This window comes from Paroedura picta, chromosome 8 (genome assembly GCF_049243985.1).
Source record: "Paroedura picta isolate Pp20150507F chromosome 8, Ppicta_v3.0, whole genome shotgun sequence".
Classification (NCBI taxonomy): Eukaryota; Metazoa; Chordata; class Lepidosauria; order Squamata; family Gekkonidae; genus Paroedura; species Paroedura picta.
In genome coordinates, this window is record NC_135376.1 from 33,891,670 (window position 1) to 33,909,611 (window position 17,942).

Here is a 17,942-nt window from a genome sequence, read left to right on the forward strand (position 1 = left end):
GCAGAACTCCCAAAGTATGGGATAGTATTGGAAGGCTCTCAAAAGTATTTGGAACCCATATATCAGCAGACACACCATCTAAGTAATAAGGAGTGAGACAAGTAATACAGCTAAAACAGATATGCAGCTAATCAGTGGCCTTACAGTGGTTGACTGGAAGGTGAAAGACCTATTCCATTTAAATCAAGCCATCCTGCTGTTATTAGCAAACTAAAAGGTTCAGCTTTGTGGGAGGATTTAAAAGTAACACTTCAACAATAATCCGCTTAGAGGGACTAGCATAATTGGGTGGTTGGAAGAACAGATAAAAGACACCAGGGTTCAATCTCTCCCAAGCAAAAGGCACTGAGCTTTAGGGTGCAGAATTAACACGCTAGACGTGGAGACAAACACGAGCAATGCCTGCAGATTTCAATGGTTACTGGAAAATGCTTAGCAATGACAATTTTGAGGAATACTTGAAAGCATTGGGTAAGTTTTCGCTATTTGTTGTATTCATTAGGCGTTTTAACTTAATGAATGAATCTGATCATTCTGTACAAGCTGCAGTTTACATGACTGTTTCTGAAAAAATATTTAGCAACAAATTATTGACAATGCCATTTGTGTGGTCTAGCTTTTTAAAAGAAAGTGACTGGTCAGTCAAGTGAATGCCTATTAGATGTACCATACACAAATAAATTGCAAGCATCCAGAGGTATATGATATATATGTCTGTGTCATTAGTATTAATTAATTATAAAGCACTTAGAATTACTGCTACAGTGCCATTAATATATATGGTAATTTGCAGAAAAATCCTCAAAGCCTGCCATCTGAATTTCATAGGAGGAAAGACCAGAATAAGGATACCAAAGAGTGGTTTATTAATTGGATTGCAAAACTTCAATCATATAAATCTGTAGTATTAAATACAAACTAGTGTGGTATAGCAGTTAGAGTGTTGGACTATGATCTGAGGAACCAGGTTCAAATCCTCAGTCCATCATGGAAGTTTACTGGGCAGCCTTGGGCCAGTCACACACACTCTGCCTAATTCACCTCACAGAGTTGTTGTGAAGATAAAATCAAAAGAGAGAAGAATGATGTAAGCTGTGTTGGGTCCCTCTTGGAGAGAAAAGTGGGTGTATAAATGAAGTACATAAATAAACTTTGCTTTTCATACATTGATAATGACCCTTAGTCATTGGTGCTGAATATCAGGGGGCAGGGGTTAAGTTGCAACTCCAGTTTTTAAAGCTCCTGCAGATCTTATATGTATAGCTTTAGAAAATCCTTTTTCTTATTGATTTCTTTTAAAGATGTGAATGTTGCTGTGAGGAAAATAGCTTGCCTGCTCAAACCTGACAAAGAGATCATCCAGGATGGAGATCACATGATCATCAAAACACTAAGCACTTTTAGAAACTACATCATGGATTTTGATGTAGGGAAAGAATTTGAAGAGGATTTAACTGGGGTGGATGATCGCAAATGCATGGTAAGAATTAGAACAGCTACTGTTCTAGGACAAAAAAAGATTAGCATAGAAATCTTGTGTAGCAGAGGTCACAGCTGTTTTAACGTGGCTTTTCTCAGAAATCCTACTTTTGCATTTCATGGCTTTACTTGCGAGGGTAAAAAATCCATTACAAATTTAACTTGCAACGAAACTGTTGCTGCATATTAAGTTGTTTTCTTTCAGGAAGCTTGGTTTATCCCTTCATATAAGTTAATATTTCCTATTCTTTTTTTCGCTGAAAATGGCTTCTTACCTTATTTGTCCGCATGAATCATTATTACATAAAGCAGTTCTTCACTCCTCAAGTAGACTTATTCATTTCAATAGGCCAGCTTGTAGAGAGTTTGGTACCACTCAACTCACATTCAAGTAGCAAAAGTGGGCCTGTCTTGAGTAGGATCTGCTGCCTCTTTTGTCCACCTTTCCTTACTGATTCTGAATAGGCCAGCAGAGACTGCACACATGTTAAACAGCTATTTATAAAAGGCACACACAAGCATCATCCTTAAAGGAAACTGATGGAGCTGAGAATTCTCCCTTGTGAGCTTTTAGCTTTTGACAACAAAACAATATGATATGGCTCATAAGAAATAATACCAATTAGCAGCACAGCCTAGATAATAGCAAGCTGCTTAGCTGAGTCACAGTCTGGATTTTGTCCTTTCCATTTGTCTAAGGGCAAGACACTAAAGACTCCCCAAGTGAAGAGCTTGCTAAAGATTATTTTGGTAGGGAAGAAAATACCAAGCAGAAGTTCACAATAGCCTTTCATATTCTTAGGGACGTTGGGCCACTTTGGAATAATCAGTGCCCTCCTGTAGCCTCAGGCAGTAACAATTTACTTTTGATTCTATGACAACATAAAAATGGAGACATTCTGAAGTACAGGAAGACAGCATCTGGTAAAAATCAGTGAAAAGAAGAAGAGGGTTCTTATATGCTGCTTTTCTCTACCCGAAGGAGTCTCAAAGTGGTTTACATTTGCCTTCCCTTTCCTCTCCCCCCAACAGACACCCTATGGGATAGGTGAGGCTGAGAGAGCCCTGATATTACTGCTTGGTCAGAACAGCTTTATCAGTTCTGTGGTGAGCCCAAGGTCACCCAGCTGGCTGCTTTTGGGGGAGCAAGGAATCAAACCCGGCTTGCCAGATTAGAATTCCGTACTCCCAACCACTACACCAAGCTGGCTATAAGCAGGGGACCCATAAGGACATGCGACAGTATTTCCCTCCTCCCATTATTTCTTCCTTTGCTTTCCTGAAGGCCCCCATAGTATTTATGTTTTTTCCTGTTTCCTTGTCTCCCCACCACCCCCTGATTCAGGTGGGTAGCAGTGTTGGTCTAAAGTAGAACAAATGTGAGTCCAAAGGCACCTTTAAGACCTAGAAAGATGAGCCATCTTAGCTTTATTTACCTCTGACATTCCCTCCTTTGGTACACTCTGCCTGGGAAAACTATGGCCAAGTTGGGTGGTACTGGCTGCCAGGCCAGATGCTGGTGTGCTACAAGGAACCCCCAAGGACTTGTACTAGTGCCTCACTTTCCCCTGTATCCTCTTTTCCCTCACCATTTCCTCTTTGCCTTCTCTTGCCAATCCACATATCTTCACTTTTTCCTGAATCTTTCCTTCCCATCCACCAGCCAGTCCAACGTTTACCCGTCTATAATTTTTATTATATTTATTGTTTCTTTCTTTACTTCATTGATCCCCTGCCTTTTTCCACAATGGGAACCCAAATCAGCTTACATTGTTGTTCTCTCCTCCCTTTTATCCTCATAACAACCCTGTGAGACAGGTTAGGCTGAGAATGTCTAACTGGACCAAGGTGAGTTTTCGTGGCAGAGTGGTATCTTGATATCCCAGATCCTAGTCTGAAACTTTAGCCACTATGCTCACAGATTCTGTCGGATATCTGTTGTTAAACAGTAGCAAGGAACCAGTCCTAAGTGAGGAAGTGATATCAGCCTGCCCAGTGGTTACTGCCAGGTCTGGTCCAGTAGCCTTCCCCCAAAGGGAAAAACAGCCCTGGAAAGGGGCCTCTTCCCCCCATCACCACCTTTTGCTGACCACCAGCCAAGGGCTGAAATATGGCAATACTGTTCTGGTTCTTTAGCAAAGTTCATAACAACTGCAGACTTCCTGTTTATATTTTTGGGAAGTGTGATGTTTTCTGATGTTTCTGCAAACCTGGGACTATTCCCAGTCTTGATTGTTCATGTCTCCAGTCCCCACATTTATTTTTAATGTTTTATTAAAGATTTTAATTAATAAAAGATATCAGCATGAAACAAGTCTTAGAAGAAGAAAACAAGACAAAATAATAACAGTACAGTTTTCTGCAAGAACATTATACCATAGTTGTTTTCCATGTTCTCTATCTTCTAGTAGTACAATCCTTTAATTCCTTTCTATTTCCTTATTAAATTTATTGAACTTGGTTTTCAAAGCCTTCAGTTAGTAAGTATAAGGTGGTCAATTTTGCCATCTCAGCAAGTTCTCTTAAGTCTCCAGATTTAAGTATCCACAGATCTGGTCCTGTTGACAATTAACTACATTGATACAAAACCCAAAATGCTGAAGAAATAAGGACAGGAATTTTGTTCTTTGGGATTCTTGAATGAACCTGATCATCTATATCCCTATTCATTTGAACTGGAGCTGGGATTGAAACAATTTTGGTAGATAATTTGTACCAGGAACTGGAGAGGGATAATACTTCCCTGCTTGTTTTATTGGGTCTCTCTGAGTTATTTAAGTAACTTCAACAATGGTATCCTGCTGCAATGTCTAATATTTATTATTTTATTTACTTCATTTCTTGAATGCCTTTCTAGTACAGACCGAAGACAGATTGCAAAGTTATAAAGAGAATGCAGGAAACCGTATGCTACACACAAAGGTCAAGGCAATAAAACTAAAGAGAGCAGAGCTGATAAAGGAAGACATGGTGTTTCTGGATAAAGGAAATGGAAAATAGTTCTAGAGGACTGCTACTAGGTTCTGAGGTCACTAAATTGCGGGATTCAATCTTGCCTCCATTAATACTATATGAAATTACTGGGGCCATTCCACACAGATTCTTTGTAGCAGGAGTGTGGCAAATTGAAATTGCTACAAAAATGTGGTTATGCACAACGTCGTAGACAATCTGCCACACTCCTGAAACCGATTTGCAAAAAGCGCTTCATTTTAGCGCTTTCAGGGAAATCCCAAAAAGTGGATTCACCCTCCGGAAAGCTCCTGTAACCAATCCGCAACACTAGTGGAAAAGTTCTGTGCGTTACCATTGTTGCGGTTTCTGCAAAGTCCTTCCCCCTGGCTCTCTCCTCTGGTCTTCCAGCGAAGCTATCACCATTTTTTTTTCTTGGAGAGAGCGGAGATCAACACACTGGCGAGCCTTCGTTTACCCAGCGAGGCTTCCCCGGCTGCAGTCCCTCCCCAGAGCTGTTTTAAGTCACCAAGCACCACACAGCCCCGTTTGCTGGTTTATTTTCTCTTTATTTTCCACTTTAATTTCGGCCGAAAATAGCGCCCGTGCGGGGGGGGAGTGTATTTTTTTTCACTCGGGGGGAGCGTGGCAACGATGAAACGGCAGCTCACACGTCACCTGCCAGCTAGATGGGTCTCTCCGTTGCAACGAATCAACGCAGATTCATTGCAACGTGTGTGTGTGTGTGTGTGTGTGTGTTTTTTTTTAACCTGCCTTAAAGGGAAAGGGGCTTTTCGGGAGCATGATAATGGCCGCCCATTGGCTGCTCGTTTGATTGATGGCCAGGGGTGGGACAAAGCTCGGCAATATCGCTTCCTGGCTAGCGATTTTTGCCAAGACCGGAAACCTGTGGGAAACGATAGAAACGCAAATGGATTCCACTACAAAGGCAGGTATGCATAATGATGAATTCCACTATTTAAAATGGCTTTTTTCCGTTCCGCAACCAATTTGCAACATAGATCCTGGTGCGGATTGGCCCCCGATATTCCCAGTATTGATATGAAACACAGCTTTTTTTTCTCTTTTCCATCCAAGATTGGTTGGTTAGAATTGTATTTGCTGGAATATGCAATATCTGTAGTGTGCATGATTCAAAAAATATATGAAGAATATCTTATAAGGGAGCATTGGAGGAAATGTGTCTTTAGCATAGTTAAAATAGGAACTTCCTGATGTTTTTCAAATTATCTTCTCCACAGTCTTCATTGGTTCTTTGGAGACTTCCTGCTCCTTTGAGCACACTTCCTCCTTCTTTACTTCCAGAACAGAACAAATTCAGAACAGCTGGATACTTAGGTCTCTCTCTGTCTTTTTGTTTTTCTATGCAAGGTTGTTTCTCTTCTTAATAAAACTATCTTATTCTTTTAAACAGTCTGTGCTTCTATGCTTTGTCCTTTGCATATTTAAACTCTGCCAACAGTATTATACTTGTCAGGTCAACAAAAATGTTTGCATCTTGAAAGTGTTACCAGAACTACACCTTACAATGCCATCTAAATGCCAAAGCAGTCAGGACAAAAAGAACTGATTCAGACCACAGAGATGTTTACTGAACCAGTGGCACCATGCCAGGCTGCTACCAGCTGTTTGCAATAGGGCATTTTGCCCCAAAATTTCCTGCATCCCCATGAGGGACAGTTCTCGGCAGCACGCCCCATCCTCCCTGGAGGCTGAGAGAGAGCCCTGATAGAGAGCATTATCAGTGCTGTGGTGAGCCCAAGGTCACCCAGCTGGCTGCATGTGAGGGAGTGGGGAATCAAAACCAGTTTGCCAGATTAGAAGCCATGGCTCTTACCTACTACGTCAATGCTAAGCATTGAGAGGTATAATTAACAGTATTTTCTGTGATTTCAGCAACTGGGCAGATTATTGCCTTGATTAGGACATTACTCCTGACCACAGTCATTACCATGAATATCACACTTTACATGATACACATATCTGGGGAAGGTGAGGACTGCTCTTGTGGATGAAAAATGTCATACACTAGTTAGCCTTAAGCCACCTGAATTATAATTACTCCTGTGGCTGGGGAAAAAATCCTGGGCACCTAGTCATCTGATGTTAATGTCCGAGAAACTAAAATATTAATTAACTTCTATCCAGACCAGGGTGTAAACTGCATGGAGCTTTTATTCCAACCCCAGATCGATTCAGTCCCTGCCTTCTACACAGAATGTGATTTCCGTTTGGATTTGGGGCGATTTAAATCTTCCTTCTGCAGCAAGAAGGATTGATCCGGAGTGACCCTACCTTTATTGTGCGATATTTTAGACTGCTTTTAATCCTGAATATATTCAGAAAATCGCATTTTTTTGAATCTGGGCTCTCGTCCGTGGTAGAGGACCCGTGATTGGCTACAGGTGGTCATGTGACAAGCCTGCCTTAAAGGAGAAGCCTCTAAGTTCTCTCAACTTCTGTCGGCCTTGGATTTTTTTGTGTGCCTTCTTCGTCCCCCCTCCCCCCAGCTTCAAGAAAAGAAAGGATTTGTTTCCTCCCTCCTCTGACTTCTTGGATCCTCTCCCCCCTTCAAGAAAACAAAGAAAGAGTCTCCATTTGCCCCCCCTCTTCTGAGCCTCCCTAACCACGTGCAGAAGACTTTCCTGCTTCAATGGGGAGGGAGGGAAGAGGAAGACCCGAGTTCAAAGCGATCTGAATTCAACAGGATTGACAATGGAATAAACAAAGTAAGTGCAGACTCCGCCCTGGTTACAGTAGCTAATAATATGAAACCTGTTCCAGAGCACTAAGCACTTTTCCCCAAGTCTGGCTAAAACTCCATGATAACCCCATAATTGACATAAGTACATGGTGCAGTTTGGAAGATTAGACAGAAACCTTAGAGAGCTCTAGCCATTTCCTGGAGGTTGGCAACCCTGTGAAAGTTTTTGATTCCTCTGCAATTAATTATTGGCTTTTATAGAAGTGACATGCAAGGTCTTTTTGCTATAAAGTAATTACAGTGTACATCTATTGATTAGCAGGGTGGCATTTCTGCCAATGAATACTTCACTTGTTTTGGCATTAATATGGCTGCAGCCGTTTATTATTATACCTCCATCAGATTGTAGGGGAGCCTGACCCCCTCAGCCGTCCAGCTGCATAACCTGAAGTTCCCCAGATGTCATGAATACTGGGAGGGCAGGAGGGAAGCTGTTATTGCTGCAGAGGCACAGAGAGGCCAAGGCAGATGCTCATGGTGCCTTTATAGGCACCCACACTCCCATCTCTTACACACGTTGCAGAGTGTGTGCATTCCCATGGCTCACTGCCATCTTCTTTGGCTGCCCCAAAAGAAGGGGAGAAGGATATGACTTGCTTAAGGAACAATATTTTTAAAAGTCATAAACTAATGCAATTCTAATTGCAGAATAGCCCAAGCAACTGAATAGAGAACAATTCAGAAATGTCTTAATATGTCAACTCTTTTTGTTGGAAGAAAGGCACTAGCAACCAGATCATTTTGTGGGGCTTGAACATTGGCAGTGAATTCTGCCAATAGTTTGCTTGCATATGAAATATCAAGCCACATTTAAATGTATGTTAAACATTGCTTTGTGTTGCTGTACCCTATGCACCTGAGATCTTTCTGCTGCTATGTAATCTAAACTCTTAGAAGAAAACCTTGGAATTGTGAGAAGACCATGATGATCATGCATAAAATAGCTTATTTGTACATGAGGGCATGTGTGAATGGGAACTAACTGGAGAGCTAATTCTGCTTAGAAATAAGTGAGTCTAACAAGAGTATTACAAATCAGGCCAAAGAGCCAGAGAGCAATTACGTACTGTCTTATGATTCTGTTCTCCCTGACATTTTATAAGCAACCAGAGTAAAAAAATCAGCATTCATACAGCTTTCATCCCTTAGCTGTTCACAAGGAAATAATTAGACACTTCTTATTATGTCTGCCATTTATTTGGACTGTTAGTTCTTGTTAATTGTGCGTTTGTCACAGAGAATGTTATATTTAATGTTTTGTGAAAGCACCATGTGCTGCAAAAGCTTCATGTGAGGAATGGTCTCACAGGGCCCAGTCTCTTGGGTCATAGGACCCCTTTCTCATACTTCTGAAGTATACCAACTTCTCTCATATCTGAAAACAGTATGTCAGCTAGACATTCTGTATCCACATTTAAGGGCTTCACCTACAGTATTTGCTGGCGTATAAGACTACTTTTCCCCCCTGAAAAACATGCCTCCAAGTGGGGGGTCGTCTTATACGCCGGGTGCACTTCAGTTGGGATAGACATAGTTGCCCATAGTGGTCCATAGTACTGTATTTTGAGTGGAAATGTTGAGGAGTCATCTTATACGCCCAGTCGCCTTATACGCCGGCAAATACGGGTAATTGCTGCATCATCTTCACTCATACTAGCTAGCCAGAAGACAATATTTCACACTTCTGCACTACCACAGCAAATGGTTCAATAGCTGTTCCTCCTTTTTACTGCTTTTTGGAAACTGGGAATAGGCATATGGTATGTTAACAGAGATCAGCCTTCAAGCATTCAAAATATAAGGAAGTTTAATAAAGAGAATACAAACGATCTGTAAAAGCAACAGGCTGAGCAAGGATATTGTGAAATCATGCAGTCCTCTAAACTCTATACTTGTCCTAATGATGTTGCTAGCCTAGTAATTTGTGAAGTTGCAGAATTTAAAAATCCTTTCTTACCTCAGAGCTGGAACTGCTTCCAATTTTCTCTGGACATCTTTCATAGTTTGTACCTTCTTGGCCACAGGCCCAAAGATCAAAGTGCAAAAGAGAGCTTCTTCTTTGTGTCCTGAAATTTTATGATCTGTCCTTGGAAGTCCATTCTCTCTGACTCAAGAAGTACAATAAATAACAACAAGCTTCATGGCTTTCTCAGTCTCTGTGGTAAACCTTTTGCCTCACTCACACCAAAGCCATTTGCTCCTGTAAGCAATGAAAGTCTGTGTTTGGGTTTTCAATACTTATCCCCCAGAACCTTTCTTTCCTTGCTAGCTACAAAGTTGTGTAGAGTAGACAAGAAAAGGTAGTTTTCAAGCTGGCGATGGCAAAAACTTAATTCAAACAATATAAATTGTTATAAGCAGAATAAGTTTCTAGATACAACAGCCTCATTTTCGTTTTTACTTCATCAGTGAACTTATCAATATAGTATAGTATTTCTTTATTGGCTTTTTCAAGGATACTAATAAAGTTAGTCTTCAACACACTGCCTTAAATTGTGTTGTTGTTGTTGTTGTTGTTAGGTGCGGAGTTGTGTCCGACCCACTGCGACCCATCCTGTCCTCTACCATTCCTTGAAGTCCATTTAAGTTTGCACCAATTATATTTATATTTTATATATCTTATATTTTAAGACATATATTTTGGGTCTACTGATATCAAAGGTAACCATCCTCTAGGGAATCTTATAAGTGAACCCTAATGACAAACAAGACTAATATCCTAGGTAATAACTATTTTTGCTGTTGCACTTCCTCAGTATTTAATAATAATTGCACGTGACCAAAAAATTCAAGCAGAGCTCAAAGTCTCTGAGTTACCTTAAAACATTTGAGAAAATTAAATGAGGGCAGAGAACAACATTGAAGTAATATGGAACAAATACAATGACAATTTACAAAGCAAGGGTTAGAACCAGTTTGGCATATTGGTTAAGAGCAGCAGCTTCTAATCTGGCGTGCCAGGTTCGATTCTGCACTCCCCCACATGCAACCAGCTGGGTGACTTTGGGCTCGCCATAGCACTGATAAAGCTGTTCTGACTGAGCAGTGATATCAGGGCTCTCTCAGCCTCACCCACCCCACAGGGTGTCTGTTGTGGTGAGAGGAAAGGGAAGGCAAATGTAAGCCGCTTTGGGACTCCTGGTAGAGAAAAGAGGCATATAAAACCACCTCCTCCTGTTCTTCATCTTAACATGTTCTCTTCTAACATGTTCTCTGCCAACTACTGACACATTTTAAAAGTAAAAGCTTTGTTCATTTGTTTGTTTGTTTATATCCTGCCATTCCCAGAACCATCCAGCTCATGGCAACTCACAAGTCACAAATATACAATTTAAAACAGTAATAAAATCCCCTCCCACCCACCCTGACCACCCAACTCCTAACCCTCCCCCCTTCCCCAACTGAGCTATTAACCCTCTTAATATCAACTAATCAATAGTCACTTAAAATAAATACCAGCAATATATATGTGATAGTGAAGGTAACACAGGATTGAATCTGGCAGCTTGACGAATGTAATACTGATAAACTGAATGCTAATGACAATGGTTAACACCACCTGTTGCACCAGGAGTAACCCGTGATTGCTATAGATTCTGCCCCCCTTGAGTTTCAGCCTACATGGTATGCCCCACATTGTCCTGAGGGTCCCTCAATCCTTGGGAACAGCAGTAAAAATAGAGCTTGGGGGGGGGGGGAGGTCCATTTCAAAAAATAATACTGCTCATGATCTATAGGATCTGATCCATGATCTCCTGATTACATTCTAAAAGGTATCCCCTGTGCAAGCACCAAGTCATGTCTGACCCTTGGGGTGACGCCCTCTAGCGTTTTCATGGCAGACTCAATACGGGGTGGTTTGCCAGTGCCTTCCCCAGTCATGACCGTTTACCCCCCAGCAAGCTGGGTACTCATTTTACCGACCTCGGAAGGATGGAAGGCTGAGTCAACCTTGAGCCAGCTGCTGGGATTGAACTCCCAGCCTCATGGGCAAAGCTTTCAGACGGCTGCCTTACCACTCTGCGCCACAAGAGGCTCATGATCATGGGGCCATTCCATACCTGATTACATTCTACAGTCCAACTATTTATTACCTAGAATAATACCTCAAATATGAACCAAGGTAATCATGGAGATTGCTTATTTACTAGGGACTACATTAGACTACTTTTAAAGTTCTCATTTAGGAACAATATTTTTTACTGGTTTCAAGCTTTTAGCTATAAAGCATATTTAAAATGAAATATGCTTTATAGCTATGGTGGCTACAGCTCAAGTGAGAAATCTGTTCTCTGCTTTGCCTGCTTGAATGGTGTTTTCAGTTGGTTAAGGGAAGTGAAACTCACTGATGAACACTATGGTACTGTGCAGCCACCTAAAATCTTGGCTCACAGTCTTGGCATTTGATCAGCAATCCTGTTACACAAACTGTACTGCTGATCAAAAGACATACTGTTTTCTAAACAAAGCTGGCTGAGCTGCTTACAGAAAGTGAGAGGTTGGAGTAGATCATAATGCATGACTTGCACAATCACCATAAACAGCTTCCAACTAAACAATTTTTAATCCGGTGTGCATCCACGTGTTTGTGATTTCCATGGAACAGAGATCTTTATGATTTGGCTTAAAACACCACTCTCAGCTGTGTAAAGCACAGGGCAGGATAAAGATCAAATAAACAAACATAACAATGTTAAAAGGGTCTTGTTTTAAAATATGACATAGCCGTAGCCTTATACATTGTGTTAACTGTATTCAGTTAGAAGAATTAAGACTTGCTAATCTGTTCTCTATTTAAAAAGTGTAACTTGGGGCCATTCCATACCTGATATATATAGTGAAATACTCACCTTATGCAGACACCATATTTTTGTTGTTTTTCATGACATCACCAACTTCCAGCATCCAAGCAGCAAACCGTTAGCAACATCCTCCATTTTAAAGCACTAGCTGGGCAATTGCAGGAAGTGGATTCCCCCAACTAAAAAGCGCCAGCTAGGGCATAGCAACCAGCAAGCCACACACTAAGGAAATATGTAGAGGCGAAGAAGCGCTAGCTCCACCTCCAGTTCCTGCCCTCACACCCACCTCCCTTTCCCTTCTTCCAGGGAACGTTTTTTTTTTTAAAGCAAACTGCCTGGAGCAACAAATAGGTGTTAAATCGTGCACCATTTTGCTGGTGTAACGCTATTTTTTTTTCAATGTGCAGAAGTCCCCCAAGATTTCCTGTCACAGAGGCAGGCAGTGAACATCCAATGAGGGGCAGCCTGAGGGCAATAGTAGATGTACAGAGAAATATGGGAGCAGATACTCCTTCAGATATAGGGATTTTAGAGCATAAACTGGTGAGACGGTTCTGCACTTTGAATTGGACTCAGAAACAAGCTAGTAGTTAATGTAACTGTGTTAAGATGAATGAGATCTGTTGTCTAATTCCTGAAAATAATTGGGTTGCTACAGTCTGAATCAGATGCACTTTCTAGGTTGTCCTCAAGGGCCTAACATAGATCTCATTACTTTAATTCAATTGTGAAGTTACAAATGCATGGATCATTATGGCCAAATTAGCTGAGTGTAAGAAAGGAGAGGTTTGATGTGAGCACCTCCTGCCTTTCTGTAATGGAGTTCCTTAGGCCTCAGAATTAGACAAGGAAGGCACTGGCTGAGCACAGTAGCTCCCTCCTACCCTTGGATGGCAATTCTACCATCTTTTCTGGTGTTCTACTGCTTCCACCCTGGCCTGTCTGTGAATCCTGCCTTTTATCACCCTCTCTGGTCTTAATCTGGCCTCCTCTGTCCTTGCGGAGCCTATTTCCCACCCCTCTACATGCATTTAATACACCTCATCCTAGCCCAACTTTGCCTTTTCCCCTAACTAGGTGTCCCTTTTCAGTCATTTGCCGGCTGGTTGGAAATCCTTGCCTTCTCTGCCTTCAAAGTGCCTTTTTTAAAAAAAACTTCAAAAGTATTCAGGGTAGCTGTCAACAAAAACAATTAAAAACAATAACCATCCCATTCAAACCAGAAGTTGTAAGGCCGGCATCAGTTGTTTCAGGAAAGCAGTTGCCCTTGCTGATTGAAAGCACGGTGAATAGGATAGGCTGCACTTGGAACCTGAAAGAAGTTTATGTAGGCACCAAGGCTGCAATCCTAAGAGTAAGTCTCCATGAATAAAATGGGTCTTACTTCTAGGTAGACCTGCTTAGGCTTGCTCCAAGGAGAATATGCATAGTCAGGGAGTTCCACAATTTAAGTGACACTATGAAAAGGCCCTCTCCCAAACTGACCTATGGGAACCTGACCATCTAGAACGGTGGTCCCCTAACCCCCTGCAGTAAGAAACTTCCCGGGCCGCAAGCTTGCGGCCCGGCAAGCTTCTTACTGTGGGAGGGGGGGAGAGGGAAGCAATGTGCATGCGCGGTCGGGTCGTGGCCAAGCAATCGCCCTCCCTGCTGCCGCCGGTCCGCAGCCTGTAAAAGGTTGCGGACCACTGATCTAGAACAGTGGTTCTTAACCTGGGGGTCAAACAGCCTCTTCACAGGGATCACGGCAGGGTGAGCAGCTTGGCAGGGGCGGGGCTGCCACTGTTGCCACTCCTCCTGCAGGTGCCAGGGCTCGGATGCCAGCCGCTCCAGCAGTACCTCCAGCCCAGTGCAGTCTCCCTCCAGACGCTCGAGGTGGCAGTGCAGCTCGGCGGGACAAGAGGCAGAACTGAACTGAGAAACCCTGAAAAAAAAACCTATTTATATACAATCATGAACAATGGATCTTCATGTCATTTGTCAGTTTTGGTTTAATTTCTTTGAAAGAATACTTGCATAGTTTTATGTATGGGGGTCACCACAACATGAGGAACTGTATTAAAGGGTCATGGCATTAGGAAGGTTGAGAACGGCTGATCTAGAACAAAAGAAATCCCACCACTTTTCTGTCTGGAACAAGCTTTAGTTTAGTGCACCCTTTTAGAAACCATTCTTAAGTACAACCCGCTGTTCAGAACACCCATGTTTCATATGATTCTGGTTTACAGGAGAAATAGATTGACGGACCATCTATGTTATCACTACCAATCCCAGGAGATATCACCCATGCAAGTTTTGAATAATAGATGGACAACACTGATCAAATGTGAAAACAACAGTCCTCTATTGTCATTTTTCAGAACTATGCCTAATGAAAACAAACCTATTTGACTTGGAACCTCAATTAGGCTATAAGTCTCCTTATTTATAGGTGGTTCAGTTGGCCAATATTAATGGGGCCGGCAGAGATGTTCAAGTGTTCCATTTATTTCTCAAGCTGCACAACTGCGAGTCTCTATGCCATTTATTAGTTACAGGATCATATTTCGATTACCCTTCTATATGAGGAGTTCTCAGATCTCAGCCTATGCGTAATCTGGGACAGCCAAGCAAAATTTCGGCTTTATTCTTAGTTCAAGCAACTGGGCTCCTGATACAGCCTTGGTTTTACAAGCAGCTAGTCCCTAGAACTGGCAAGTTTTCTGTGATTAATGTCTCCTGTTGTGCGGGAACTAAAAAGAAACAGAGGCAAAGTTATCTGTCTCTTTGTGTGGCTGAATTATTTTAGCATTGGGTATATACAAACTAAGAACAGAATTGATTATTCAAAAATTTGGTAACCAAAGCTGTTACTTTCATCCCGGCTTTCTTGTGAATGGGTTTTAAATATGTATACATAATATAATACTATTTATATCAACACTAATGGATAAACAGGGTAAATCACTGACCATTACAAATAAATTATATAACATTGATCTCTATTCACTTACACCAACTTAGCACTATAGTCAGTTGCTTTGTTATTCTCCAGGCTGCGAGGTAAGCATTTCCCAGTTTAAAAGTTCTTCTGTCGTTTTATAAGGCAAAGCAATTCATGCAAAGGATGAAGAATAAAGGAAAATGATGCTCAATAGAATGCTTAATCTGAAACTGTTCCATAAACTGTCCAGCCTTTTGTACCATTTTGTATTATGCATTTGTCTTGTAATTAATTTATTGATTTCCCATTCATTGAGTTTTTCACCTTTCTATAGCCATGGTCACTGATCACTTATCAATGAATGCAGCCTTGTTTTTCCATTGCTTTTCATGCTAGTTTAAAAAAGAAGTAATCTTCAAAGTTAAGTCTGACCCTATCTGACAACAGGATGCCCTCATATCCCAAGCCTGGGAAATTCAATAAACAGTTATACTAAAACCTGCAGAGGCACCCTCCACATTTGGCTGCCCCTAGGCCATGTGGCCACAAGCCCCTGGCCTCCCAGCTGGGTAAGCCACGCTCACTTATATGCCACCTCTTAGAGAGACCCCAAACCCCAGGGAGTCTGACCACCCACCAGACTCCCTGCCAACAGGCTCCATCCCATGCGAAACCCACAGCTGTGATGACATATTAACCATGAAACATCCACCTCAGACATAGCCTCAAGGCTGTTTACATATTACATATGATGAGAGGGAAGGATGCTGCTCTGCAGCATGCTGGGCAAAAAGACAGGACACATGTGCCTGGCACCTTTATAGGCTCCGTGGGTTCAGCCTGCCTCTTTTTACACTGTGCATACTGTGTCAGCTCAGCGTGCATCCCGCACGTGCCACTGTGGAGGTCGCATTCATCTCCAGCCTGCCCTCCGCTGCATCAACCAGCGGCTTAGTTGATTCTTAGCTGCACGTTATTAGCTGATAGTACCACTGTGCATAAAATATTTTATGCCTTCCATGCGTTAATCTTTCTTTGTTAGCCTTATTTGACTACCTGGTAAAAAATTACTGGAAATATTTGGAGATGACAATAGATGAATAGCTTGTCATGGGGAGCTGTTTCCATGCTTTTTCAAATGGTACGCTTAATCATGCCTTACACTTGCATAAAATAAAAAGGTTTAGTATTGAGAGGTTGCAAGATGTCCAAAGGTACATTGCCACATCTGTTGCTACTGATGAATGGACAACCAAAATCTGCTAGGGCCCTCTCTTTTGTTACATTCAGAGGTTCCGAGAGCTAAGTATCTGGGGTGGGTTGTAGAACAATAAAGGCAGATCCTGGTTGATATCACAGGACCTTATATACCTAAGGTAAGGATGTGCACACAAGTAGTGCCACAAGTGAGAGTACCCTGTCCACAAGGAACAGGAAAACAAGACAATGGCTACATTTTTCCACTATCCCTGTTCAGTTCTTCCACCACTGGATTAAAGGTAAATGTATCCCTGTGCAAGCACCAGGTCATGTCTTACCCTTGGGGTGATGCCCTCTAGCATTTTCATGGCAGACTCAATACGGGGTGGTTTGCCAGTGCCTTCCCCAGTCATTACCGTTTACCCCCCAGCAAGCTGGGTATTCATTTTACCGACCTCGGAAGGATGGAAGGCTGAGTCAACCTTGAGCCGGCTGCTGGGATTGAACTCCCAGCCTCATGGGCAGAGCTTCAGACTGCATGACTGCTGCCTTACCACTGTCCTTAATTCCTGGGATAGATGTTTGTTTTCATGCCCAACATCCAGCTATTTCCCGACCTAACCCTAAGAGAATACCATTGTGCATAGTTTTTATTACATTAAAAAAAAAACACCTGATCCCAGTCTACAGTGTCTCTCTGTTGTCATGAACAGGTGCCATTATATGGAATATATTTTTTTGCATTGTGTGCTAACTGAAAGGACAATGCAATCATTACAATGGTCTTTAATATTTTAAAGATATATTTTCAGGCATCTGAAGAAGTGAGCAGTGACTCACAAAAGTTCACCCCCTTCCTCAAATCTTTTTAGTCTTTAAAGTGCTACTGGACTCAAAGACTTCCCCCTTTGTTCTATTGTTATGTTCCTAATTTGCATGGAAAATATATTTTAATTACCCACATATCAACTGAGAACATCCTGTTGCCTATACCATCTGGGTTTGAGGAACACATAATCAGAATATGAATAACTGTTCTCAGTGGCAGCCCCACAATTATTCATTTTCATCATTTTCATCTGGAGAGTCATTCGAATAATGCTTCTGAGACACTTTAAGACACATTTCTATTTGTGCTATCTGTTTGGGGCTAGGAGGTTATTTTGATTCTGACATTAAGTTGTGAATGAAGTTCATGGCAGCAGAGCCTTCCCCCAACAGCCTCCTATGCCCTTGACCCTGGGCCACAATGGAAAGTATGTTGTTCTCCAGAACAACATACCATGTTTTTACTAGCATGGCTATCAGGGAAAACAGTTTGAGCTGTTTCCCCCTTCTTCCCACATCCCCTTGCCCATCTGGAATACTCACTTTCCAAAATGTGTTTTACTGTTTTGTTTTGATGTTGTTAACCATTCTAATATTTTGGGATGGAGCAGAAAGAGTAGCTGTGACTTACCCCAGTCACCATTAATGAAGCAACAGGGTGGGCAAAATGGGGATGCCTCGCTTTTGGGAGTGCGCCTAGGAGGGCTGGGCATGCGCAGCACAGAGGTGCCGCATCAGAGGCAGAGTGGGTAGAGCGAGTGCTTGGCACTTATAAGGTGACACATGCTTGCAGGCGAACTCTCCCTGGCTAGCCTGCAAGCAGCTTCCTGCCCTCCCACCCTATATGTTAGCGGATTCACGGTTTTGTGCTTTATTTGGAGTGTTCGCATTGTGTTGGGGATTTCATGCAGTTTGTTAAATAGTTTGTTAAATACAGGGACAAGGGAAAGAAGCCTAAACAGGGAGGAATAGA

At 42.0% G+C, this 17,942-nt stretch overlaps 1 protein-coding gene across 1 annotated transcript in view; it reads left to right on the forward strand.

Annotated features, from left to right (window-relative positions):
* Window positions 1-334: 334 nt before the first annotated feature.
* RBP1 (retinol binding protein 1) overlaps window positions 335-17,942 on the forward strand; it is a 44,524-nt gene continuing 26,916 nt past the window's right edge. The window contains exons 1-2 of the mRNA XM_077347843.1: window positions 335-471; window positions 1,302-1,480. Coding sequence (XP_077203958.1) covers window positions 399-471; window positions 1,302-1,480 — 252 coding nt within the window. The 5' untranslated portion in view covers window positions 335-398. The remainder of the gene's footprint in view (window positions 472-1,301; window positions 1,481-17,942) is intronic.